This window comes from Choloepus didactylus, chromosome 21 (assembly GCF_015220235.1).
Source record: "Choloepus didactylus isolate mChoDid1 chromosome 21, mChoDid1.pri, whole genome shotgun sequence".
In the NCBI taxonomy this organism is placed as follows: Eukaryota; Metazoa; Chordata; class Mammalia; order Pilosa; family Megalonychidae; genus Choloepus; species Choloepus didactylus.
In genome coordinates this window covers 506971-533829 of record NC_051327.1, presented here as the reverse complement: position 1 = coordinate 533829, position 26859 = coordinate 506971, and the positions used below count along the sequence as shown (strand labels likewise).

The 26859-nt window shown below is 40.0% G+C and overlaps 1 protein-coding gene across 8 annotated transcripts in view; it reads right to left on the bottom strand.

Annotated features, from left to right (window-relative positions):
• ARHGAP17 (Rho GTPase activating protein 17) overlaps positions 1 to 26859 on the bottom strand; it is a 95164-nt gene that overhangs the window by 37379 nt on the left and 30926 nt on the right. For 7 of the 8 annotated variants that reach the window (XR_005213462.1, XR_005213463.1, XR_005213464.1 and 4 more), the window contains exons 2-9: positions 23990 to 24029; positions 20120 to 20224; positions 15243 to 15316; positions 13754 to 13865; positions 13458 to 13534; positions 10274 to 10385; positions 7587 to 7655; positions 7346 to 7427 (exon numbers count right to left, since the gene is read on the bottom strand). Coding sequence is in view for 5 of the 8 variants with exons in the window: in XM_037813549.1 (XP_037669477.1) it covers positions 7346 to 7427; positions 7587 to 7655; positions 10274 to 10385; positions 13458 to 13534; positions 13754 to 13865; positions 15243 to 15316; positions 20120 to 20224; positions 23990 to 24029 (671 nt within the window). In the remaining 3 variants the exon portion in view is untranslated. Of the gene's footprint in view, positions 1 to 7345; positions 7428 to 7586; positions 7656 to 10273; positions 10386 to 13457; positions 13535 to 13753; positions 13866 to 15242; positions 15317 to 20119; positions 20225 to 23989; positions 24030 to 26859 lie in introns of those variants that run through there. The other variant, XM_037813551.1, reaches the window with a different exon arrangement.

Here is a 26859-nt window from a genome sequence, read left to right as displayed (position 1 = left end):
CAGGAACCCCTGGCCCCGGTCCCTGCCCAGGTGACTTTCTAATTGAAAAAGCACCCAGGGGATCAGGCTTCTGAAGACAGAGCTCCATGACCATCCTCAGAGAGGCCTTCAATACTCTACCCCTTTCGTCTAAGGCAGTGATTCTTAACACAGGCAGAAAACATCCACATATATCAGGGGAGTTTTCCCAATGAATAAATCTTGCCAACTCCTCCATCACGTGCCTGACCTCATGAAGGGGGACACACTCCAACCATCCATTAGAACTTTCTAATAAATACTGAAGGGAGCATGCCCTCCCCACCTTGGTGTAATGTTGGCAGAGGGCAGAGGTGAGAACCGTTGCCCTAGAAACAACTCCTAAGGTAAACTGTCTAAGGCACTTGGACCCTCAAACAACAGACCTATTATGTGAAAGGCACTGCGGTAGGCGCCAAAGTTCATACAGACTCTCCAGCCTCAGGAGGAGAGCAATCTAATTGTGAAGTAAAGCAATCAAGGACATACATGTAAACATTTAACAGTAATTAACAAGACAAAACATGTTTGCTAAATCAAGAAGGATAAATAGTAAGGGGTTACAATGCAAATGTTTTCAGGGCTAGACTGGCAGCATAGGCTGAAGGGCACATGCCTGCCTACAGGTGGCGACTGCTCTTCAGGTGCCAGCTGCTCCTTGAAGTATGACCAACTTTGCCACATGGGAAAGCAGACCCAGTGTGGCCAGATTTTCTGAGTTTCAAGGAAAGTCAAAAATCAGGTTTGTTATGGTGAAAGCATGTGGTATTTAAATGGTGGCAACTAACTTAAAAAATTCTTTTTAATGGGACATGACTGTTTGCGACTTCTGGTGTAGACTACAAATGCCAATTTAGGAAACAAAATGTTCACTGTTGGCTTTAGTTATCAGAGAAGGCTTCTGGAAGGAGGTGAGTTTGGAAGCAGTCTTGTAAGATGGGTAGGAATTAGATAGACTAAGAAGACAGCAAACACTTCTTGCAGTAGGCAACAGGTTGAGAAAACACCAGGCCCCTGAATCTGAGACCACATTTTATCCCACAGTTCTTACTCAAGACAATGAGATGGCCTCATCTCATGAGGCTTGGAAGGCTGCGAGTGTTAAAGAAGCAGACAAGAGTGGAAGCTGTCATCTGAGGGGGGTTTCTACAGAAAAGGGGAGGGAAGAACACACGAGAAAGAGCTGAATTCTGAGGTAGGGGCAGAAATGGAGAGAACAGGACCCTACAAATGAGGAAACAATCAAGATGAATGAGGACCAGAGAAGAAATAGAAGACCTCAACCAACCCATCACAAGCAAAGAGATCCAATCAGTCATCAAAAATCTTCCCACAAATAAATGCCCAGGGCCAGATGGCTTCACAGGGGAATTCTACCAAACTTTCCAGAAAGAACTGACACCAATCTTACTCAAACTCTTTCAAAACACTGAAGAAAATGGAACACTACCTAACTCATTTTATGAAGCTAACATCAATCTAATACCAAAACCAGGCAAAGATGTTACAAAAAAGGAAAACTACCGGCCAATCTCCCTAATGAATATAGATGCAAAAATCCTCAACAAAATACTTGCAAATCGAATCCAAAGACACATTAAAAAAATCATACACCATGACCAAGTGGGGTTCATTCCAGGCATGCAAGGATGGTTCAACATAAGAAAATCAATCAATGTATTACAACACATTAACAAGTCAAAAGGGAAAAATCAAATGATCATCTCAATAGATGCTGAAAAAGCATTTGACAAAATCCAACATCCGTTTTTGATAAAAACACTTCAAAAGGTAGGAATTGAAGGAAACTTCCTCAACATCATAAAGAGCATATATGAAAAACCCACAGCCAGCACAGTACTCAATGGTGAGAGACTGAAAACCTTCCCTCTAAGATCAGGAACAAGACAAGGATGCCCGCTGTCACCACTGTTATTCAACATTGTGCTGGAAGTGCTAGCCAGGGCAATCCGGCAAGACAAAGAAATAAAAGGCATCCAAATTGGAAAAGAAGAAGTAAAACTCTCATTGTTTGCAGATGATATGATCTTATATCTAGAAAACCCTGAAAAATCGACGATACAGCTACTAGAGCTAATAAACAAATTTAGCAAAGTAGCGGGATACAAGATTAATGCACATAAGTCAGTAATGTTTCTATATGCTAGAAATGAACAAACTGAAGAGACACTCAAGAAAAAGATACCATTTTCAATAGCAACTAAAAAAATCAAATACCTAGGAATAAACTTAACCAAAGATGTAAAAGACCTATACAAAGAAAACTACATAACTCTACTAAAAGAAATAGAAGGGGACCTTAAAAGATGGAACAATATTCCATGTTCATGGATAGGAAGGCTAAATGTCATTAAGATGTCAATTCTACCCAAACTCATCTACAGATTCAATGCAATCCCAATCAAAATTTCAACAACCTACTTTGCAGACTTGGAAAAGCTAGTTATCAAATTTATTTGGAAAGGGAAGATGCCTCGAATTGCTAAAGACACTCTAAAAAAGAGAAACGAAGTGGGAGGACTTACACTCCCTGACTTTGAAGCTTATTATAAAGCCACAGTTGCCAAAACAGCATGGTACTGGCACAAAGACAGACATATAGATCAATGGAATCGAATTGAGAATTCAGAGATAGACCCTCAGATCTATGGCCGACTGATCTTTGATAAGGCCCCCAAAGTCACTGAACTGAGTCATAATGGTCTTTTCAACAAATGGGGCTGGGAGAGTTGGATATCCATATCCAAAAGAATGAAAGAGGACCCCTACCTCACCCCCTACACAAAAATTAACTCAAAATGGACCAAAGATCTCAATATAAAAGAAAGTACCATAAAACTCCTAGAAGATAATGTAGGAAAACATCTTCAAGACCTTGTATTAGGAGGCCACTTCCTAGACTTTACACCCAAAGCACAAGCAACAAAAGAGAAAATAGATAAATGGGAACTCCTCAAGCTTACAAGTTTCTGCACCTCAAAGGAATTTCTCAAAAAGGTAAAGAGGCAGCCAACTCAATGGGAAAAAATTTTTGGAAACCATGTATCTGACAAAAGACTGATATCTTGCATATATAAAGAAATCCTACAACTCAATGACAATAGTACAGACAGCCCAATTATAAAATGGGCAAAAGATATGAAAAGACAGTTCTCTCAAGAGGAAATACAAATGGCCAAGAAACACATGAAAAAATGTTCAGCTTCACTAGCTATTAGAGAGATGCAAATTAAGACCACAATGAGATACCATCTAACACCGGTTAGAATGGCTGCCATTAAACAAACAGGAAACTACAAATGCTGGAGGGGATGTGGAGAAATTGGAACTCTTATTCATTGTTGGTGGGACTGTATAATGGTTCAGCCACTCTGGAAGTCAGTCTGGCAGTTCCTTAGAAAACTAGATGTAGAGTTACCGTTTGATCCAGCGATTGCACTTCTCGGTATATACCCGGAAGATCGGAAAGCAGTGACACGAACAGATATCTGCACGCCAATGTTCATAGCAGCATTATTCACAATTGCCAAGAGATGGAAACAACCCAAATGTCCTTCAACAGATAAGTGGATAAATAAAATGTGGTATATACACATGATGGAATACTATGCGGCAGTAAGAAGGAACGATCTCGTGAAACATATGACAACATGGATGGACCTTGAAGACATAATGCTGAGCGAAATAAGCCAGGCACAAAAAGAGAAATATTATATGCTACCACTAATGTGAACTTTGAAAAATGTAAAACAAATGGTTTATAATGTAGAATGTAGGGGAACTAGCAGTAGAGAGCAATTAAGGAAGGGGGAACAGTAATCCAAGGAGAACAGATAAGCTATTTAACGTTCCGGGGATGCCCAGGAATGACTATGGTCTGTTAATTTCTGATGGATATAGTAGGAACAAGTTCACAGAAATGTTGCTATATTATGTAACTTTCTTGGGGTAAAGTAGGAACATGTTGGAAGTTAAGCAGTTATCTTAGGTTAGTTGTCTTTTTCTTAGTCCCTTGTTATGGTCTCTTTGAAATGTTCTTTTATTGTATGTTTGTTTTCTTTTTAACTTTTTTTTCATACAGTTGATTTGAAAAAGAAGGGAAAGTTAAAAAAAAAAAAGAAAAACAAGGAAAAAAAAAGATGTAGTGCCCCCTTGAGGAGCCTGTGGAGAATGCAGGGGTATTCGCCTACCCCACCTCCATGGTTGCTAACATGACCACAGACATAGGGGACTGGTGGTTTGATGGGTTGAGCCTTCTACCATAAGTTTTACCCTTGGGAAGACGGTTGCTGCAAAGGAGAGGCTAGGCCTCCCTATGGTTGTGCCTAAGAGCCTCCTCCCGAATGCCTCTTTGTTGCTCAGATGTGGCCCTCTCTCTCTGGCTAAGCCAACTTGAAAGGTGAAATCACTGCCCTCCCCCCTACGTGGGACCAGACACCCAGGGGAGTGAATCTCCCTGGCAACGTGGAATATGACTCCCGGGGAGGAATGTCGACCTGGCATCGTGGGACGGAGAACATCTTCTTGACCAAAAGGGGGGTGTGAAAGGAAATGAAATACGCTTCAGTGGCAGAGAGATTCCAAAAGGAGCCGAGAGGTCACTCTGGTGGGCACTCTTACGCACACCTTAGATAACCCTTTTTAGGTTCTAAAGAATTGGGGTAGCTGGTGGTGGATACCTGAAACTATCAAACTACAACCCAGAACCCATGAATCTCTAAGACAGTTGTATAAAAATGTAGCTTATGAGGGGTGACAATGGGATTGGGAAAGCCATAAGGACCACACTCCACTTTGTCTAGTTTATGGATGGAGGAGTAGAAAAATAGGGGAAGGAAACAAACAGACAAAGGTACCCAGTGTTCTTTTTTACTTCAATTCTCTTTTTCACTCTAATTATTATTCTTGTTATTTTTGTGTGGGTGCTAATGAAGGTGTCAGGGATTGATTTAGGTGATGAATGTACAACTATGTAATGGTACTGTAAACAATCGAAAGTACGATTTGTTTTGTATGACTGCGTGGTATGTGAATATATATCAATAAAATGAAGATAAAAAAAAAAAAAAAAAAAAAAAAAGAGGAAGCTAAGCCCACCTATAATTATGCCTAGGAGTCACCTCCAGAGAACTGCTTTTGTTGCTCAAATGTGGACTTTCTCTCTCTAAGCCTAACTCTGCAAACAAATTCATCACCCAAGTGGCCTCTAAAACATGAGCCAATAAATTCCTGTTGTTAAGCCAAAAAAAAAAAAAAAAAAAAGATGAATGAGGAAAAATTTTTAACAAGGAAGAGATGGCTCAAGCCCTGTCAAACACCAAGATCTGACAATTAAGAAGTCGCTGGTCTTTTGAGAACTGTAGAGTTTTGTCTTGTATTGTTTTGAAATAGCAGAGTAATTGGGGGTAGAAACCAGACTGCAAAAGGTTAAGGGGTGGAAAGATGGTAAGAAAACGGAGGTGGCAGGTAATGAGTCAAACAGTCTAACAGGAAAAGAAGGTAAATGACATTAGAGGAGATGCTGCCTTAGAAGAAGGAGGCACTGGATAAATGTGAAATCATTGTCAGAAGGGTGATAAGAGGTAGCTGGGTCTTGGTAAATATTTCTTCTACAGAAAGGACATGCTGAGTTTTTCTGAAAACAAAGACGCTAACAAAAAGGAAGAGACAGGACTAAGAGACAGGACAGATAGAGATGCCAGGAGTTGAACTCCTGGGTTTACGTGAAGGGGGTGACCTTAGAAAAAAAGATGGATTGCCCTTCCTTCACAGCTTTCCTGTTATATCCTAAAACTCTTCTCTGACCTCTTCTAGCTACCATTTCTAACATACTTCTCTAGGGAAAATAGCCTTAGGAAAAAAAAAAAAAAAGAAAGGCAATTAATGTAAGAAAGCACTGCTAAAAAATCCAATCTTCTCCTTTTTGTGCTTGTTAGTGAACTCTTTCAAATCAGACTGAAAGCCATTCAAAGGCTAAGATGATGATGTTTTTACTATTTTGCCCATGTGGGGCTCAGCATATAGTAGGCATCCCATAATAAATACATGCTCTCAGTGCTCTGAATTTGTCCAGCAAAAGTCTGTCCCTTGGAAGGCTGAACATTAGCCAGTAGCTTTGTTCCTTTGCACTGTGATTCAATACCATTATCCAGAACTAGGAAATCGGATCACTTAGGAAAGCAAGGGCAGCTCATCCAATGAAGAATGGCTGAGAAAATCAGATACAGTTCATCCAAGATCACTGAAGACCTGGCTATGCAGTTAGTCAAGATACAGAATTCCTAAATCCTTAACCCAAAAAGTTTCAGGCACAAAGCTAGAACCTATTGGGATCTCTTGAGATTTACAGGGGAAGAAGTGGCATTCTTGGGCACACTTGTGAGGACACCAGTGTGTACGCACAAACACAATGCACACCTCCTATGCCACTCGCTCATTCTCTTTCACAGTCACAGCCATCAGACTCAGCACTTGACGGGATCCTCTTCCATCTCAAGACCAATGATTGTGCAGGAAAATCAAAGCACCAAATGCCAGGTCTATGCTATGAGTGAAATAGAAAAACAGTATAAAGAGGTCCAAAGACGACAGAGTAATTTCTGACTCAACACCTTTTGCTGAACTCTGCTGCTAAATGCTCTGATCATTAAGCAGAGAGAAGTAAAGCTAAAGGCTTAGTGCTCAATTTAAAATTGAACATCAGGGGAAAGTTCAACACACTCATTACTTTAGAGTAAAATCTACAATGTGCTTGAGTATGGTGGGCAAATTATTAGCGCTCATGAGAAAAGTCTTGCATAAAGACTAAGTCTTATGTAAAGGGGTCCAAAAGAGGTGACCATGGTCTTATCATTCAATCACGTTTATTAGGTGACTGATGGAGTGGCATCAAGTACTGGATTCCAAAATTCTCTTTTGGAAAGTCCAAAATATTTTTTCCTATGTGTGGTCCTGGAATCACAGGGCTAGAATTAAGCCCTAGGGAACAAATAGCTGATTTGGAAAACGATAATTTTTCAAGCATATTTAGATGACAGAAAAACATATAGACACTCCCAAAAGGGGCAAGCTTTCTCTTCAACTGAAGGTTTCCCAAGAACTGCAAATTTTCTATTAGTATGTTAATTTGGGTTTGGAAGAAATTAGAGAAGGAAGCAAGGAAAGATGAAATTATGCTGGGAAATAGTACCCTCCTAGGCAGAGGTTTTATCCAAAGGGAACACATGCAAAGGAGTCAGGGTGAAGAATAGAGGCAAAAGTGGCAGAGGCGAGGAGGCGGCATCAGCCAGCACGCAGGTTACATTACCTTGATGGGCTCGCATTTCAGGGAGAGCCTTTTCTAAGACTGCTAATGCTTTTCTATGGTAATCTGCTTGGGCTTCTAATAACTGAGAACAAACCCACATTCAAAAACAAAAGTAACGTTAGCATCGGATGGACACACACACAATGGCTGAGCAAAACCAAAAATGAAATAGTTTGCAACAAAGCTACAATGATTCAATTTCTACAACACTTTCACTATTTGTCAATGGGAAGGTGCTTACCGTAACAAAGAATTTGCCATACTCCCCCTCTTTAGCCATAAAGTTGTACATATCTGCTGCAAGTTGATCCTAGGTAAGTGGAAGAGAAGATGTGCCATTGATAAAAAGAAAGAAAAAAATGCATTTAAGAATTAATCTCTTCAGTGGAAGAGCAAAACTGCAAAAACAAACATCCAGCAACTGAATGATACAAACACACAGTGGAACAAGAAAAGAATAAGAAAGCTCATTATGGATTGACATGGAAAGATCGCCAAGATATATTATCACACCTTGTTATGAAGCAAAAGTATAGAGCACTGCTTATGGTATGTTACCAACTGGGTAGAAAAAGGAGAGAAAAAAATATTATCTTTTTATTGCCATATAGGTATAAAAATGTCTCTGGAGGTAAAAACAAGACATCAATAATAGTAGTTACCTGTTGGGATTAGTGGGAATCAGGCAGAAGGAGGGCACAGTGGAAGAAAGACTTCACTGTATACTGTTTTATACTTTTTGATATTTGAACCAATATAAATGAATTATTTATACAAAAAGAAAAAAAATTTAAATGAGAGATTAAGGCAATTGAGATATATATATATACACACACACATACACATACAAATGTGCTACCTTCTGTTTTTGGCCTCAAGGGCACAAGTTAATGTGAAGGCCCTCCATATATGAAAAAACCTAGTAATGCTAGTGGGAGTAACAAAAACCCTTTTAGAATAACTGAGAAAGCAACAAAGTAAATTCCTGGAAAGAAAGAGATAGAGAGGGAGGGAGGGAAGGAAGGAGGGATAGATGGATAAACTAAAAGCCAGAATGCTAAGCATGGACAGAAGAGCTGGGGGTAACCTGGGGTGGGTTTGCACCAATCCTGGGGCCAAGGTGTTTGAGGCTAGCACTCATGTAGGGACAGAAGACAAAAATGAAAGCCTTGGGGCTCGGGAGGTGAGGAACTAGAGCTGAGACAAGCACACATACATCATGCATAAAGGTAGGATTCCGGAGGAACTACATCCTCAATGAAAAGGTAGATTGGAAAAAAATTCACCCATCAGCACGTGGGAAAAATAAGAAAGCTTATCTGTTTTACATTAAGCTCTGTCTTGGAAAGACCAACACTTGAGATTTTACAAACATAGACCTGCTTCTATGAAAGGATGTGAGATTTGAATTTACTATCTATTTGGTCGAGGGACCGCCAAACTGAGAAAGATTAATTATTTGGACTGGTGATACTCTCTGGGGAGAACTCCCACCCTGAGGAATTCCACAGATAAAGCACCTCTTAAAAAAATGAGCCTACAATACACAAACTACAAAACATGTGAGGAAATAATCTACAATAAGGAAACGTCTATCACTCTCACAGAGAACTTTAAAAACAGAATTATGAGTGACTATTAAAATAAATATATTTAAAATGATTAAAGACATTAAAAAAGAAAAGAATTAGAAATTTAGAAATGAAATATAGTAAATGAAACTCAAAACCCAATGTTAATTAAATAGCAGATCAATTATAGCTAAACAACCAGTTAAACAGAACTTACATACGTTACCCAGAAGGTAATGTAAAGAGATAAGGAGACAGAAAATATTTTCATAAGTTTTGATCATTTGAATTACTGACAAACCATAGTGTAGAAGCTGAGACAAAAGACATCAGGCCATAATGCACCAGCTCAAACTCCCCAGTCGACCATTAAATTTATGTCCAATTAAGTAGCCAACATCCTAGATCTAGGTTAGACCAGATGTGAAGAAGACTGCTGGATAAATGACACTGGCAAAAGCTTCAACTCTTATGAAGAGGAATAAGCTAGTGCAAGACTATTTCATTAGAAGCATTTTTCTAAATATCACCTTCTAAATACAAAAGCTATGGCTTAACCTTGAGTTCAGTTTTAATTCCTAACCACTACATCATTTTAAACAAATTATTTTACTTTAGTTAATTTATGAAGGTTTGCTATCTGGTAAAGTGAATACAGCATAATTTGAATGAACTAAAATTTTACAGTCCTAATGCTATCTAGTAGAATAAAGAGAACATTTTTGAAAAATGATGAATAATAAGGGGAAGAAAAGTCTAAGTCAATGATCTTAAGATCCAACAAACATCTACTTCTGAAAATAATTTACCTCAAATGACATTTGGAATAAACATCTATCTAAATAGATAAATGCTGGAATTTGGTTTATAAGATAAGAACCTATATTTCTTGCAAATTATGAATCAACTGTCCTAGAAACTTAAAAAAACAATCCTCCCTTCCCTATATATTAAACCTTTAAATATAATATGGTCCATTCTAAAAAACCTATACTATTCCACTGATCTATTTTCGCTTATTGTACATTGTTTTAACTGATGTAACTTTTTGTTTTACTAGGGTTTTCTCTCCTTTTTCACCTATTCTTTATTTTAAATAACTTAGGCAATTTTGCCAAGTTTTAAGAAATACCTCATTAAAATTTTTTTAAAGTAACTTCTTTTTCTGATTATAAAGTAATATAGATTCTTGGGAAATAAGGAAGAAGAAAACAAAAATCAACATTAATATCATTCAGAGTATTCTGATAGGAATTATGTAAATCATTAAATAATCTGCAATATTTGACCTTTCATCCATCATTTGCAAAGACCAAAATACTGATGCAAGTGCATATTTATTAGGGGATTCTTGTACCTTGCATTGTTCTACTTTATTTCCAGCTTCATCCATCTCTTCCTTTAGGGTATCTATTTTTGATGGAAGACCCTGAAAGTTGGTTCCTGAAGATTTGTGAGCTTGATTCCACCTACAAAACAATGGAGTAGCCAATATCTGACAATTAGATATACAAACTCAGCCCCACGAAGTGAAGGACCTATGGAGACAGACCCCTTCCCCAAAACTGACTGCACCTCAGATGGGTATCATTACTTAGGAAGCCAACTTCCCTTAGCCTTATCCTCTAAGAATGGAAGCTTCTTGCCATGACAGGACAGGTCATGCTCTGAACATAACTGACCACATCTCACCTCAAAGAAATTCCACTAATGGAAATCAATCAGTGGAACCCCCTTCCTGTAGTGCCCAATCATAGAATCCTTGACATGAAATATCTCCTTACTCTCCAGCTTTGGTCTGGTATGTTTCCTGTGCCACTCTGAGGTCAGTTCCTGCTCTCAAGGATTCCTTATGACCATCCTGACTATCACCCTGACCTGTGACTACTCTCAGCAGGTAAAAGCCAGAAAGAATTTCAATCCTGTACCTATCAAGTCAATAGCTATAAAAGCATTCTAGAAATTAAAAAAAAAAAAAAACTTATAAGAATTAGTATTCTAAAGATAATATTCACAGCAAATCTGAAATATAATGTGGAATATTTATGTTCCTTTTATAATTATTCAAAAGGATCCTTCAAAAAAGGAATTACACTATAGCGATAGGAGGACTGGGAAAGAGATAACAATTGGAAACAGTTTCTATTTGCTTTTCAAGTGTGTTTTGACCTCCTGTTTGAATATGGATGCGTGTCTGCTGTTTTGAAAGTTCTAACACTTCAAATTTAAATATGGACATCATGATAATACAACATGAAAACCCATATAAGCAACCTGTTAAGCTTCCCAGACTGCTGCATTGCCCCTGAAAACCCACCCTCTGCCCTGTTTAGCACTCCTCTACAGCAAGGCTCCAGCAAATCTGCTGAAGCAAAACTGGCGATGCTATGTGGAAAGAGCATGGACTTCACAGACTGATGTACTCAAGTTTGAAACTCAGCTCTATCTATACCAGCTGTGTGATCTGGGGTAATGGCTTAACTTCTCTATGTCTCAGTTGCCTCATCTGTAAAACTAAGATAACAAATACCACCTGCCTTGTGTCATAAGGAGTAAAAGAGAACAAATATATGTGTGTACATATAATGTCTGGCATCTAATGGATTTCTACTTACTGTCAGCTATTTTCATTTTCTTTCAAGGAAAGGACATGGGAATAGTAGAAGGAAAGAAGAAATATTTACTTGTGTCATTTTTCCCCACATCTACTTTGACTAATTAAATGAACAAGACTGTGGATGTAGGATCAAGGATTGGTGGCTGAAATGTCTATGGGATACATGTATTGCTGATATAATATCCCTGGTGAATAACCATCTATAACAGCATTCAACCAGTTCCATGAGGGAGCATTCACTGCCTTGTTAAGTCATTCATTTCATGGTCAAATAATTAACCACTAGAACATTCTTCCTTATTGTGAGCAAAAATGTACCTCAGGGTCCTGGTTCTGTGGGAAGGCTTCTAATCACCTTTGTACACATGACAAAGAGACTGTGGACTTCGCAGCCAGAGTCCCAGTTCTACCACTTATTCTCTGTCTGACCTGAAGCAAGTCATATAGATAATGTGGGCAGGTCCCACCTTTATAAAACAAGGTGAGTGTTACATTAACCTCTCAAGCTCTCTGCCATCTTCAATTCTTGAAGCGCCTCTGCAGTTACGGTCCACACACCGTAAGTACGCAACTAATATCTGCTGCAAATATAAATGAACAAATGAACAGGGACTGGTGGGTGATTCAAATGAGCTAACATACAATATAGGTAGCATGATGCCTGGAATGTGGCAGTGTCCAATAAATGGTGGCAATAATTATTTTTGCCATGTGCTAATTCCTAGACGGAACTTTTAATCATCTCAACATTTCTTAAATCAGAATGTGTCTTAATGCTTGGTGTGTACATTTAATGGGGTTGTATTTCTTTTGCTGTTTTTTTCCAAAAGCTAATATTAAATCAGTGGTGAAACTGGTACTCAACGGCATCTTAGAAACAAGGAAGTACAGTACTGTTGCAGCCATTTTCTAAGACTTCTCTAATTTGCAATGAGTTTATAGAAATTAACAACAAAACACAGAAGGCATCTGACATGTAGGAACTCAATAAATGATAGCTGTATCTCCATATATTTGACAGATGGAAATACTCATATCTACTTCAGAAGACTCTAATGAGAATGAGATGATCTAATAAAGCAGGGGTCAGTAATCTATAGCTTGTGGGTTAAAGCCAGCAAACTGCCCTTTCTTTAAATACAGTTCAATTGGAACACAGCCACACCTGTCCATTCATGTATTGTCTATGGCCACTTTCATCTCCAACAGCAGAAATGAGTAATTGCAACAGAGATCATCTGGCTCTTCAAACAAAGTTTGTCAACCCCTGTGATAAAGTATGAGAAAGGACAGGGGCCAAGGGTGGTTGCCTTTCTATTCCCAGCTCCCACAGACCCCAGAAGAAGGCCATCACCAACACCATGAGCGTCAGTGATAAAAACTCCATTAAGGACGGAGCTGAGGCTGGAACCCTGCCACAAATCACACAGACTCTGTCCAGCTACATCAATCCATGAGTCAGCAGCTTATGGGGTGGGGTTACTGAGTTTTACATGAATTTCTCCCTTTTAAGCACAGCATATATCTTGAGGATGAGAGGTAATGATAACTGCACTGGGTCTGTAATAGAGCAGCACCTCAGGAGCTGTTAAGATCATAGATGTCTTCATTCCCAAAATCCACTATCCCAAGACCTATGCTATTAGAACTGTCTGCCACATCCCCATCTGCCACCCAATCACATACTTTTTTCAATTCTTTTCTGCCTCCTTCTACTGTCAGTTCACTAACAGCAGCATGTCAACCACAGCCCCAGTGCCAGGCATGGGAGGTGTAAGCAAGCAGGCTGTGACTTGGCCTCTGGATCCAGTGCACAGATCGTGTCCACTCACAGTGGGTTTTCTCTTGCCATGGTGAGCATGGTGACAGTTGCTAGGTAAGTGACACAACATCACTTTTGGTTATCTGTGCAGCTTTAACTTACCTGGCTCTGACTGAATCCCAGTCTAACACCAATTTAGCAAGCTGTTTCCTCTGTTTCTGGATATTGGGAATCTCCATCTGGCAAGAAGAACATACTAAGTGGGATGAAGTTTGGGTTTTTTAACTTGATATTTATTTACAAAAAGGATTTCACATCCCAAATTTATGTCCGTTATTTATAAAAAGGAGTATAAATTAGCGAGATTGGACATTGTTAAAATGATAGACACTGGTGAAGCATGAGCCACTCAGTCTGTGCCAGGCTCAGCTCTTCCATGCCATGTAGAGTGTACCCACCTCGGCTATGCCATACAGAGGGTCCACAATCTCCTTCTCAACAAAGACTTCATGCTGAGAGAGTTCCAGAGCTAGTTGATTCTCAGCATCTCCACATGTCTCCAGCATCTTCCTTTAAAAATAAGACACCTCAGCAAGCACATGTTGATTAAATCAGGCACCTGAATATCATGTTGAGCTACTTCTGCTCAGTATATGAGAATACATTACGGAGCTGCACAAGAAACCCTTAAAAATATAAATTTAGAGAATCACCTAAAACATGAGTCCAATAGATTTCTGCCATAAAATGAGACAACCTCAGGTAAATATTTTGTGTGTATGCACATGGGATGTGTATAAACAGCAAGGTTATCAACCTGTTCGAAGATTAGGTTCTCTAGTCAGGTGAATATCAAGTGTTCTAAAAATTATCCTGCAAATCTCTTAAGTCACGGGTAAAGCTCATTACAGGCAGAGTTTCCTCCAAAGTTAGACTGTGTGACTTAAGCAATTTATTCATCCTCTGTCAATTTCTGTGTTTGTGACACAGAAGTATCCATAGAACCTACCTCCTAGGGCTGTTTAGAACACCAAATGAGTTATTACACAAGAGTATTTAGAACAGGGCTAGCACACAGCAAGCACTCTTATTAGCACTTGTGATGATGAAAGGGCATCGTCTGAGGAAGCATAAACATGGAATCACACCCAAACTGGAGGGAAAACAGGAATTCAACATGTGGGCATGGGCCACCCTCTTCCCAGGACCAGTGCCCCCAACTATGAGAGTAGAGACCGGACAATGGAAGCGTGAAGGATGGGAGTCAACATTTTCCTTCAAAGAAGGAAGGGAGGATTGTAGGGTATACAGGATGGCAGACCCAGGGAAATAGGTGACAGTCCAAAGGCCATGCCCAGTTGGGGAGCAGCACCCATGTCTCGGCAGGAGAGAGCAAAGAGGATTAGAGGACACTAGCCACAATGGAGAAACAGGTGGAGGTAAACCTCTCTTCCAGTGAAAACAGCCTTATTTATTTTTTATTATTCAAATAATACATGCTCATTTTGTAAAAAGTAAAATAAAAGAAGATAAATCTAAATAACTCAGAAAATTCTTGAGACAACCACCGCTGACATTTTGGTGACTACCCCTGCACGAGGTGATTCTTAAGGGGTGGGAGGGACTGGTCAGAGTTATAAATCTAAGCCAACACCTAGAACAGTGAAGGGGCTGAGTTCTTTACACCCAAGTTTAAGGGAATAAACACTGACCCTATCAACAGTTTTCGTTAGCAGCCCTTTCTACCATCCAATTCCAGCCTTGCTCCCACTAAAGGAAGATTCTCCAGCCGTCCAGCAGCCTTGACCCACTTCTCCCAGGAAGCCTAAGCTGTCCTCTGAGAAGCTGAGCTGCGCCATCTTGCTCAAGCTCTCTCTTGTTACCACCGTGCCCCTCAACCTCCAATGATCCAGAGAGGCTCGGTTTCTGAAAGCAGTCGACTCTTACCCCAGGAGAGAATCTTCTAGCTGAACCGATGCTTCTTGCATATTCTGAGCGAGAGCTGTCAAAGGGAGTTTTTTCTGGAAAGCAGAAGATAGTGTGTTTTTTTTTTTCATTATTATTTGACACCCTTTTTCAATTATCTGCTTCAAATCATTCAAGTCATTCATTGGTTTCTCCCTCTAAGCAAATTATACAGCTAAGAGACAGCCTCCCTGGATTCAAATTCTAGTGTCAAAAGTACTAGTTGTGTCACTTAATCTCTCTGTGCTTGTTTCCTCATGCTTGGAAAACATGGATGATAATACTGTCCATGTCAGAGGGCTGCCTGTTAACTAAAGATGCTCAGCATCAAATACCTAGTAGTAAAATACTTAATAAATGTTAGCTGTTATAATAATAATAATAATTATTATTATTATTAATTCAGTGCATACTATGTCCCAGGCACTGGGGACATCAGACCCAGACCTTGCTCTTCAAACAATTATCACGACAAATAAATACAATAAAATTTTCAATTTAAAACACTTTTGCTAGAATACTTATTCTTTAACTGGCTCTTAATTTGGCTGTAATCTTAAAGATTAACTTTAGTTAAATACCTAAAAACATCTAACTAAATAAGCAAGAAAATATTTTTCAATGTTTTTAAGCATGAAGCCACTTATTTTCCCTTGGGGGCTTTGTTTTTCAGCTGGAAATGATCATAAGGATCACCTGATCTAATGCTTTAATATACACTCAAGGAAACTGAAACTCAGGGAGGTGAAGTAGCCTGGCCAGGCACCCAGAGGACAACAGTCCCAGCGAAGAACCCAGCCTGCAGTCAGTTTCGCCACCGGCGGATGGTTTATCTGAGAAAATGAGTAGAAGAGGCTTGGTAAAGTAATAAGTGGGTTGGTTATAACATCATACTCTGCTAACAAAAAATGTTTTTTGTTCTGCAGCACCCTGTGTAATTTCACCTTCCCAGTATAAAGGGCACTCTTGCCAGAGACACAGGGTCCTCCTTGTTATAGTCACTGCTCTCCTGTAACCTCTGGCACGCTACCTCCAGTTTCCACCTCCAGAGTGCTCTATCTGACACACTTACCATGTATTTGCTTGTGTTGTATAGATTATCTCTGATATGTATATATAGGAAACTGCTAATACTGGTGGCCTGTCGGGGAGCGGGGGCACTGGGTGTCCAGGGATCAGGAGAGACTCCATTTAATGTTCTTTTGTATATTCTGTATATACATGTGAATGTATAGCCTATTCAAAACAATAAATTGAAATTTTAAAATAAATAAATATATTTACCTACCTACCCTTTCCCCGCCCCAAGTTATTTTCAAATATATCAATAACTGGCTCCATCTGCCTCACAAGGAAACTATTCTTGGCTTCCACACTTCTAGAGTATAAAGCTATGAGAAAATTGGCAATGTGCTTGTCATAGTAAAAAGAAATTAATTTATATGTTCTAGTTATGCTGCTATTCTAAGGGAATCTAAATGTAGGGTATTAAGCATTAAGCAAGAGAAATATACTTTGTGCAACTCTGGGACTCTATGAGTCAATGGACAAAAATCATAAAGAGAAGAGTCTATTTTGACAAATATCATTCAAGTTCCCAGTTGTAAACAGCCTTGATTTTTGTGTTTTGTTTTTGCCCTGGACCCAAAGGTACACAATCCTGTTCCCTGATGTAAGTAAATAAGGAAATCCTGCTTAACACCTGAGCCTATTAATGAAAGTGTCTATCAACATCAAACTCCTCTACAGAGGGCTTAAGGCTTCCCAGGGTCAAAGAGCTTTTCTATGTGATTAATTAAAACACCTCTCAAGTCTTAGTTTGTAAAATGCACACAATGGCCAACTACATTCCTGATCTAATATGGCCCACAATACAAGCTCTGCCATTTCAACACACTGAACTGAGAAGGCCACCAGCCCTATCTCTATCATATGTACAGAAGCTTCTGGTCGGGCCTTTGGGAAGCTCCTCCTGTTTCCTAGAGACTTAGGGACCACTATAGTTTTCTCCCTATTAAATAACCTCTTGTGGAAACATCTGATACTTCTATCATTTTCACACATGACTCCTCTTCCCTTGTGGACAGCCTCAGAGCCCTAAGTCTTTGGTGTTTTTGCTTGAAGTTCAAACAGGAGGCTAAGGCATTAGGTTTTAGATGATGGTCAAGCACCTTTGCCCACTGCTGCCCTTTCACCTGGAAGATGCTCAACACCTACCACTAATTTCCCTCCTTTTCAGCTCAGGCACCACCTCTTCCCTCAGCTGTCTACCATCTTCCTTCTTGGGTGCCCATTCGTGGTTCCCCCATTAATACCCTGCGCATATTTTATCACACCATTTTATAATTATCCATTTGTGTGTATCTCCCCCCACCTGATGTTAACATCTTTAAGTTGGAAATTACATCTTATTTTATCTTATTTCTCTTTGTATACAGTAAGTGTTTGATAAATACAGCAAGAGCTTGTTTTTAATGAATATATGTGATATTTGGGCTGAGTCTCAAAGCACTGCAGACAAAGGGAACAAGAATACATAAATGAGAGGAGGCCAAGGATGTATTTGGGGCCTGTCCGATACTATGTGTCTAGGATGTGGTGTGAATGGGAGGAAGTCAGAGACAATGAGGCTGATAAGGCAAAATGGAATTGGACTATAAAGGGTTTAAGTCATGCTAAAGAGTTTGGACTTTATCCCAAGCAATGGGAACTGACCCATGTAACTCTAAAGAGGCACCATTGGCATTAAAAAATTTTTTTTAGTTTATAATTTTTTAGAGCAGACTACTGGCATTTTGGGACAGTTTTTTGTGTGAAGCTATCCCTCCAGGCACTGAAGAATATTTAGCATCTTGGTCCCCACCCTCCAAATGCCACTAATGTCCCCAGTTGTTATGACAACCAAAAATGTCCCTACATATTTCAAAATGTCCCCAGGGGCATAATTCTGGTCCCTGTTGAGAACCACCATGCTAAGATTTTTTTTTTTAGGCAGGATTGATTTGTATTTCAGGAAACCAACTCTGGGAATCAGGCTGAAGCCAGGCTGAGAACGAAGGAAATTAGAGGCATGAAATACAGCTCAGGAGATGCCTACAAAAGTCCAGGTATTGCATTAAGAAAAGGGGGTGGAGACAGAACAGAGGTGAAAAATTCAAAAGATATTCAGAAAGAATCACAGGACTTGCTGGGCAGGCAGCTCTGGGAAGATGAAGGATAAAATAAAAGGGAATATAAGATAACTCTACAGTAGATGGAATTCAAGAGAAGCAACACAGAAGGAAGAACTGGTTACAGTGTTAAACTAAAATAGAACAGTGTTTATCAAACACCAAGGGAGGAAGACTTTTGCTTGGTCAAAGTTGGCTTAGAAGTCTCTGGCCTAAACACATCAGTTAGAAGCCATACGAACAGAGGAGGTGGCCTAGGGAACGTGACCACAAGAATGAGGAGGAGAGGTCAGAACCTTAGGGAATGACAACATTAAAAGGGTAGGCAGAGCAGAAGCCATGCAACAGGATGAAGAACAGTGGCAGCAGAACCAGCAAACTGTGTCTGGTTCTGATGGACAGGACCCCGCGGGAGGAATTCTTGGAATCGCAGATGTATGTAAACTTCCACTCCTTGTACACAACTGCAGAATTCTAAGTATTGTGCAAGAGAGGAATAACCCTGTTCTCAAGATGTCCCATAAATGTTTGTAGAAAATACAAAAGAAGGGTCATCTTGAAACCAGTTCTTCCTTTTGACACATATGGCAACAAACAAAGATAATACAGCACAGTATAGTTTCCCTATGTGCCACTGAAACTCTCACCTTCATGTTATATGGGTTTCTAAGATTTAGCATGTGCTCGTAAGTTAGCAACAGGTGAAACCAAGCATGGTACTGACCAAGTATAAAAGTTGCCTATGCTGTATTGGTGGTATACAAAAACCTAAATGCCCAGAACAAATGTAAAACCTGGAGTAGATTTTCAATGTTCTGGCTACCTGGAGTTCATCCTTCTTCCTCTCTAGAACAGTATTCTGATTGTTCTGAAGGACCCATCCTGTCCTTGAAAAGCCCATGAGCCCATGTTATAGGGGTGGGTTTAGGAGCTTACATCAATCAGTACATCCTATCTCCTTGCCAATCGTACCCCCTACCACGGTAAACTAGGGTGGGATGGGAAGGATCAGGAATGGAGAATGTGATTCAACTCAAGTCATGGCAATGGAAAGAGAGTTCTATTTCTGGGGCTTGGAAACAAGCAGCTTTCTCCCTCAATTAAGAAAACAACTGGAAAAAATGGTTTCTACTCCTTCTGGGCTTGTACAAGGAAGCAAGCAGCCCTCGGAAGCTGCTGGTAGCCAATCACAAGCATGAGGAGTGCCCGTTGGGATAAAGCAGACAATAAAGAAGGCAGAGGAGGGAGAAATAAGAAACTGGGATTTTAACTGCATCATTTATATGCTAAAACAAGGCTTACCTCAAGTTCACCTAACCTCTGAACCTGCAGTTACCGAGCCAATAAATTACTTCTATATTCTAAGTCAGTTTAAGACAGGCCTTCCACATTTTTTTGCCGTCAGAGGTTTCCTAACTGACACATCCATTCTCTTATCAATGACAAATGGCCCATCAAGTCTTTAAAACCACCTGGAGAAAATTCAGTGTGAGCAGGGCTTTCAGCCCAGCAGTGTCCTAAGCACAAAAGAATGTTATGTCAGGCAGGTGTCATGAGTGTAAATGGTGATATAAAGTACAAATTTGCAGTTAAATCTGCTGATGCTGCTTGAAGAAACCAACCAATCAAAGGTGTGAAAAAGCCACAGAGATGCAGGGACAGTGGCTCTGAGTTGCATCTGATACTCACATGTCTCCTCTCAGCGTCCGTGCCATGCTGGCCCTGGAAGCACCCCATCAGGCGCTTGTGGGAATGGTGGCACATGGACCGCACCGTGTCCAGGTGCCGCTCGATCTGACAAGGGAGAGGAAAACGAGCTGTGTGCAGGGCTGGAAAACAAACTCAGCCTCTTTCCTAAGTGGCATTTGCATGTAGGTAGAGAAAGCATCCTGCAGTCTGTTTTAGCTCTTGGGTGTAAACGAAAATAAATGGTTCCCATTCACCTACCCCAGGGTTTCCTACTTTTAATATTTGGGGCTGGAAACTTCTGTATTGTTGGCCTGTGCTGTGCACTGTAGGATGTTTAGCAACATCTCCGGCCTCTACCCACAAGATACCAGTAGCAACCCACCCCCACTCTCCCAGGTTGTAGCAACCGACAACATCTCTAGACATTGCCAAATGTCTCCTGGAAGGCAAAATCTCCCTTAGTGTAAGGGAGGTCAGATTTTAGATCCCTTCAAGGCTGAATCTGTCTGCAGAGAGAGGAGACAGTTTTGACTAAACATTGTGATCAAACTAAGTGTGGCAATTTACACACAACAGCACCAGCAAAGCCCCAGGTCCAGCCATGCGATTTCAAATGAACGTAGCAGCCAAGGCCCATTGCCAGGTGCGAAGTGCCGCAGGGGTACTCAGAAGCTTTCTCCTGCACATGGCAATGGAGTCTTCCACATAAAATACATCAGCAAAGAATCAAAATAAATGCCCTACACTTTAAACTCAAGACCAGTGTTTTCAAGATGATTCCTTATTGGGTTTTGGGTAGGTTTTTTTAGTAAAACTTCTAGAGCAGAATGGATAGCTAGCGGTAAGAAACACTGACTTAGGAGGGGAACCATGGATCATGATGAGCTTCCCAAAATATTATTGCTGGGATAGGGCTGTTTATGGCAGAGAGAGCTGCTTTTTACAGGAAGGAATGACAAAAATGTGTATTCTGATGACTCATTAAAAAGGAGAACAGGCCCTTGGGGGAGCTTTCTATTTTAAAGAAAAATCAACAAATTTGAAGCAGAATACATTTGACCCCAAAACATTTAAGCCAACAAGATGAGATGGCTTTATCCTTTCCCTCAAGGTCCTCATTGCACTGACAGCTCTTTTTCAAATTCAAGCCCCAGTCTCCAGGACTACAAGCTGGCAGGCAAGTTTACATTTAGGAGCAGATGCCATGTCACCATCCCCAAATCGTACAATGACCATCTTTTAAACATTAGAAAACAAATGCACACTCTTCATTTGCCACAAGAGCAGAAAACACTCACACACACAAAAAAACTCCTTAATTTAATTTTAATTTCTAATTTCCACTAGAATATAAACCCCACCAGGACAGAGGCCTTGATGTGTTTTGTTCACTGATTTATCCCAAGGGCCTAGAATGATGTCTATCACAAGAAAATGAAGGTGTTCACTTAAGATTTGTTAAAAGGACAATTATATATTGAGCATCCATGTAAGGTATTAGGAAAAACAACAGTAAATAAATTGTGGTTTCTGCCCTCCAGGGATTCACAGTCTCCTGGGGATAATTCCATGCAAACAAAATAAATGGCAGCCTCTTGCCACTGCTCTAACAAAGATCTAAGGAAAGGGCTAGCAAAGCAGAGCAAATCAAAGGAAACTTCACACCAGAAACAAAATAATCTCAGTAGTTTTATAATAGTGGTAATAATAACAACAAATCATCGACATTTAGTACATACCACGTACTAGGCTCTGTTCTTGGGGCTTTACAAGTTTAACTTATTAAGTCTCATAACCACCACACAGGATAAATGTTATTATTGCTCTCATTTTAGAGAAGTGGACACTGAGGCACAACAAGGTTAAGTAAATTCCCAAGGGTACAAAGTTAGTCAGGAGCAGATGTGAGATTTGAATCCAGGCAGTCCTAACAATTAACCCAGGCAACTGGATACCAGAGGTTGCACTTTTAACCATTAATCTCCCTCTTTATAGTAAAAAACAATAGACATCAGAATGGGAAAATATATGTAGCAATTATGGCAGACATGGAGTTAACTATCTGTATGATAAAATAAGGAATTCCTAGAAATTAACAAACTCTTCAGACCCCAGTGGATGCTTGGACAAAAGGACAAGAATGGACAGCTGCTACCTGAATTCCACGAGAACTTTGCCATCTTCGAGCTGCCTGCAAGGTCATCTGGTTCACATCTTAGGGTTTCAAGGATTAAGTGAGATAATGTATGTTACTGATAAAGGATACGGGCAGGAGAATACTGAAGTGAAAAACTCTGGTTTAGTTACAGCTTGACTACACCTAACAGTATTTCTGAAAGTCTAAAAATGAAATTGAAATATACAATGAAAACCATCTATGAAGTACTGTTAAGAATATGATTGTCTAATAAATCTTTAAAAATATATATCTTCTCCTGTATAACAATGTGAATTACAAGGGGTGACAGTGTGATTGTGAAAACCTTGTGGATCGCACTCCCTTTATCCAGTATACAGATGGGATGAGTAGATAAATGGGGACAAAAACTAAACGAAAAATAGGGTGGGATGGGGGGGGATGATTTGGGTGTTCTTTTTTTTTATTTTTACTTTTTATTCTTATTCTGATTCTTTCTCGTATAAGGAAAATGTTCAAAAATAGATTGCTGTGATGAACACACAACTACATGATGATACTATGAACATTTGATTGTACACCATGGATGATTCTATGGTATGTGAACATATCTCAATAAAACTGAATTTAAAAAAAAAAGGAAACAAAAATATCTTCTTTTCCTTAATAAAAACTTCTAGTACTCAAAAATAAAAACCCAAACAAACAAACAACAGAGAGAAGTGCTATTGAAATAGTCAACCTGCAGACGGTTGTCATAATTGAGGAGGATAATTTAGCACGGTGTGGTGGAAGCAGTATTTTTCTTAATTATGCCAGCTTCTCCAATAGGAAGATGCAGAAAGTCACTTGAGGCAGACCTTTGCTCTTTGGGTACTCACTTGAGTAGACCAGCTCTAGGTTATGCAAATGAAAGGCAAGGCGAATAGGCAAGGAGGCGGAATCGAAACTTCTATACGGAGGCTATTTTGCCCTTCCCTAAGTATTCTGTGGGGCTGGGAGGGGGGCTTGGCAAAGCAACGTGCTTAGAGTCCAGGGCCTCCTGGGAGAAACTCCCAGCCCTTAAGTTAGGAGACCTGTTGAGAAACAGACTAGGGTGGTTGTGAGGCAGCCCCGACAGGAAATGTCCCTACTGGAAGAAGGAGAGACTGGGCTGATAACTTGAGGCCACCCTAGGGCCTGCTCTGGCAATTAATATAAAATATTAAGTGAATACCTTCATTTTCTTGTGTCAGACATTGTTCTAGGCAGATCACTACCACTAAGCCCCTCAGGATACAACCCAGCCCACATGGCACCTTGGGGAACAACAGTGTGAGAGGCAGTGAGAAGTTACAGCTCTAGGGTGGAGCCAGCGGGGCCTCTGCTGCAGCTGACAGTCTGCCCCAACAAGGGCATCATAACAGCCATGGACTAGAGTCTCTCAGCCTTCCCAGGACCTGTGACCAAGTGCCAGTGCCAGTGCACTGGCCAGGCTGGCCCAGCCCCTCCCTCCACACCATCCCAACACCTGGCACTTAGAAGCAGGACTAGCCCCATTTGAACTTCATAACATGACACCAAAGTTTCAGATCCCCTTTTGATCAACGTGCAACTCAACTGCTTTTCTTTCCGACTCACCTACGCTCATGAATTTCATTATGTTTCAGGTAAAAAACACAAACTTCAGTCTCACCTAGGTGGGTTTCTTTACATGCCTTTAAACAGGTTTTTAAAAGGTTATATTTTGTTACCTGTAACAGATCTTCACTGAGGACTTCTGTTTTCTCAGCTCTGCGGGAAAATTTAAAAATTTATATTAGTAATTCAGAAATGAAAAGCAACTCATGAAATTTAATAATGATTACCCTGGATTTAAAAGAATGACTACTCTGGATTTAAAAGAAAACAGGCCCAAATGAATGGCAACAAGTGGCAACATTTCACCAATTTTTATATCAGAGGGCAATTTAAGCGAAACCAAAGAAAAACAAAAAAACAAAAGTTTGCAGAAAACAGCAACACCCAAACAAGAACAAATTATCTAGAATAGTGGTTCTCAAACCTGAAAGTGCACAGAATCACAGGTGGGGTGGGGTGTTTGTCCCGATTTAAAATGCCAACTCCCAGGCCTTGCCCCTAAAGATCCTAATTCAAAAGGTCTGGAGTATGATCCTGAATTTTAACAAGCCTCTCCCCACTCAGAATTCCACTGCAGGAGGTCCACAAACCATACTTTCAGAAAAGACTGCTATAGAAAGGCTGGAGTCTCGGATGACAAATCATAAAAATGTTTTAAGACTTCCTTCTGCAGTTCAAAAGAGCTGCAATACTGACATACGTAATACCCAGAATTTTCGAAAACTGCCATTTTTGTCATATGACCCAGCAATTCTACTTCTAGATATATCCCAAAGAAAATGAAAACAGGGTCGTAAACAGATACTTGTACACCAATGTTTACAGTAGCATTATTCAAAATAGCCAAAAGGTAGAAAGCATACAAATGTCCATCAACAAACAGATGGATAAACAACACGGTATGTACACACAATGGAATATTATTTGGCCATAAACAAGAATGAAGTTATGAGACAAGCTGCAACATGGAAGAATGTTGAAAACATTATGCTCAGTGAAATAACCAAGGCACGTAAGGACAAATATTGCATTATTGTATATCATTTATAAGAGATGACTAGAAATAAATTCACAGAGATAGAAAGTACATTAGAAAATACTGGGGGAGTGGAGAGAGGGGTAGGAAGAGTATAAAAATTAGGGGAAAAAAAAAAAAGGGCAAGTTCCTTTCCAGGATCAAATAGAACCTGCCTTGCCTGGAACTTTAAAATAATTTTTCAAAATACAGCCAAACTTATAAGGAAAAAAAAAAAAATGACTTTTTTTTAGACTTCTGGTTCAAATAGTGACTTGAACCAAGTCATTTAACTTCCCTATCAAATTCCCAATGAAATGAACAAGGGAAATTTTTAAAGGAAAAAAGAAAAAGTCTGTTTTAGCCCTGAACAATATGGGAGGAAGAGCCATCAACGAACCAAAATTTTGAAGCCTTTCCCTAAGCTATAATGCAGAGCAGAGAGCTGCAAGATCTTGACCATGAGCTAGAAGGAAAAGCTGATGCGCTCAGAAGGCATGGATGGGACCCCTAGAAAGACCTCAACTCACTGCTAAGCTCAGAGCAGTGCTGTTTGTGGGCGAGGGCAGGAAGTACCGTGGTGCACATCTCCAGTCTACACTCGGGACAATGGCATGTAAAGTAAAGCAGGGGCATTGCCACAGAGGATTTCAATGCCAGTTGTCACAGCAGTGCCCCATATAACTGGGAGATACCTCCGGGAGTGGCTCACTCACTGGTTTCTGCAGGAAACTGGAACTCTGACCTAACTCAAATACTTCCCAAGTCCAGGGGAGCAGTCTGGAGACAAGGTCAAGGCCCCTAGAAGAAGCCCCAGAGGAAGGCAACTCTCAATCCTTTGAACATGTTCCACAAGCAGTAGGCCAAAATGTGCCATATGAGCCCTCACTTGGCATGGATGTTGTGGGAATTGCTGAAATGCCAAACACCGGTAGTCATGCCAGTTGGGGAAGTGGAGCAGGTCCCAGGTGACTATGAGGTCAAGCACTGGCCTCAGAAAGAAACCTGATGGTCAGACCAGCAGAAATGTATCTGTCATTAGCCACAGCCGCACCAAGAGCTCCCTCCATGTCTCTCTCCTCAGCCACACCCCTCCTCTAGCAAGATATCACTTTTGTTTTTTCTTCTTTCCAGGACCAAAAGATGTGGATGGCATCCTGTACTCCTGACAGAACTCACCTCAATTCTGAAATCTCCAGAAACATCGACTTCCTTCTGTAAGTGTAAGTAAACAGAAAAGTCCCAGGACCCATTACAATATTCAGAACTTCAAAAGGAGAGATTCAACCCGAGAAACAGAATAAACATGTCCTCTTACAAAACAGCATTAAAAAAAATAACAGAAGAAGAGGAAAAATGGTTTCAAAACCCCAATGTGGGCTAGTAAATGCTCTAGTAATAGAATTAGTAATTGCTCAGTGGTGTGCTGGAGCCAGCTTACAAGAACCAACTACGTGCATCTTTTCTCAATTCTTTATTCAGTGACCTTAATCGGTAACTTGAAATAGGAAATCAAATACAATATAAACAACTGCAAACACCACAAATCAGGGCTTTTTCTGTTTTGGTTTAGAGAGCCAGTTGTTAAAAACTTATCAGCACAGCACTGCAACGGCCATGGAGAAAATAAAGCAAATTAAAAAAAAAAAAAACAAAGCAAGTATTAAGGAAAAACAAAAAAAATCCATTGGAAAGATAATCATGGTATACTACTATGCTAAGCTGCAAATAACTGGACATAATAATGTAAATATCAAATAATAATATAACCAAAAATTGTAATATAACTGTCTTGGGAGGATGGAGAAGGAGACTGGGAAGGTTCTACAAAAGCTCTAAAGCCTATCATAATAAGATGTGAACACGTAATATCTAAAATTGATGACCCAAAGCCAGCAGTTTTCACATACTATTTCTAAATAAGGACATGAGTAAATGCCAGAATAAAGAGCAAAATTTGTAAGCAAT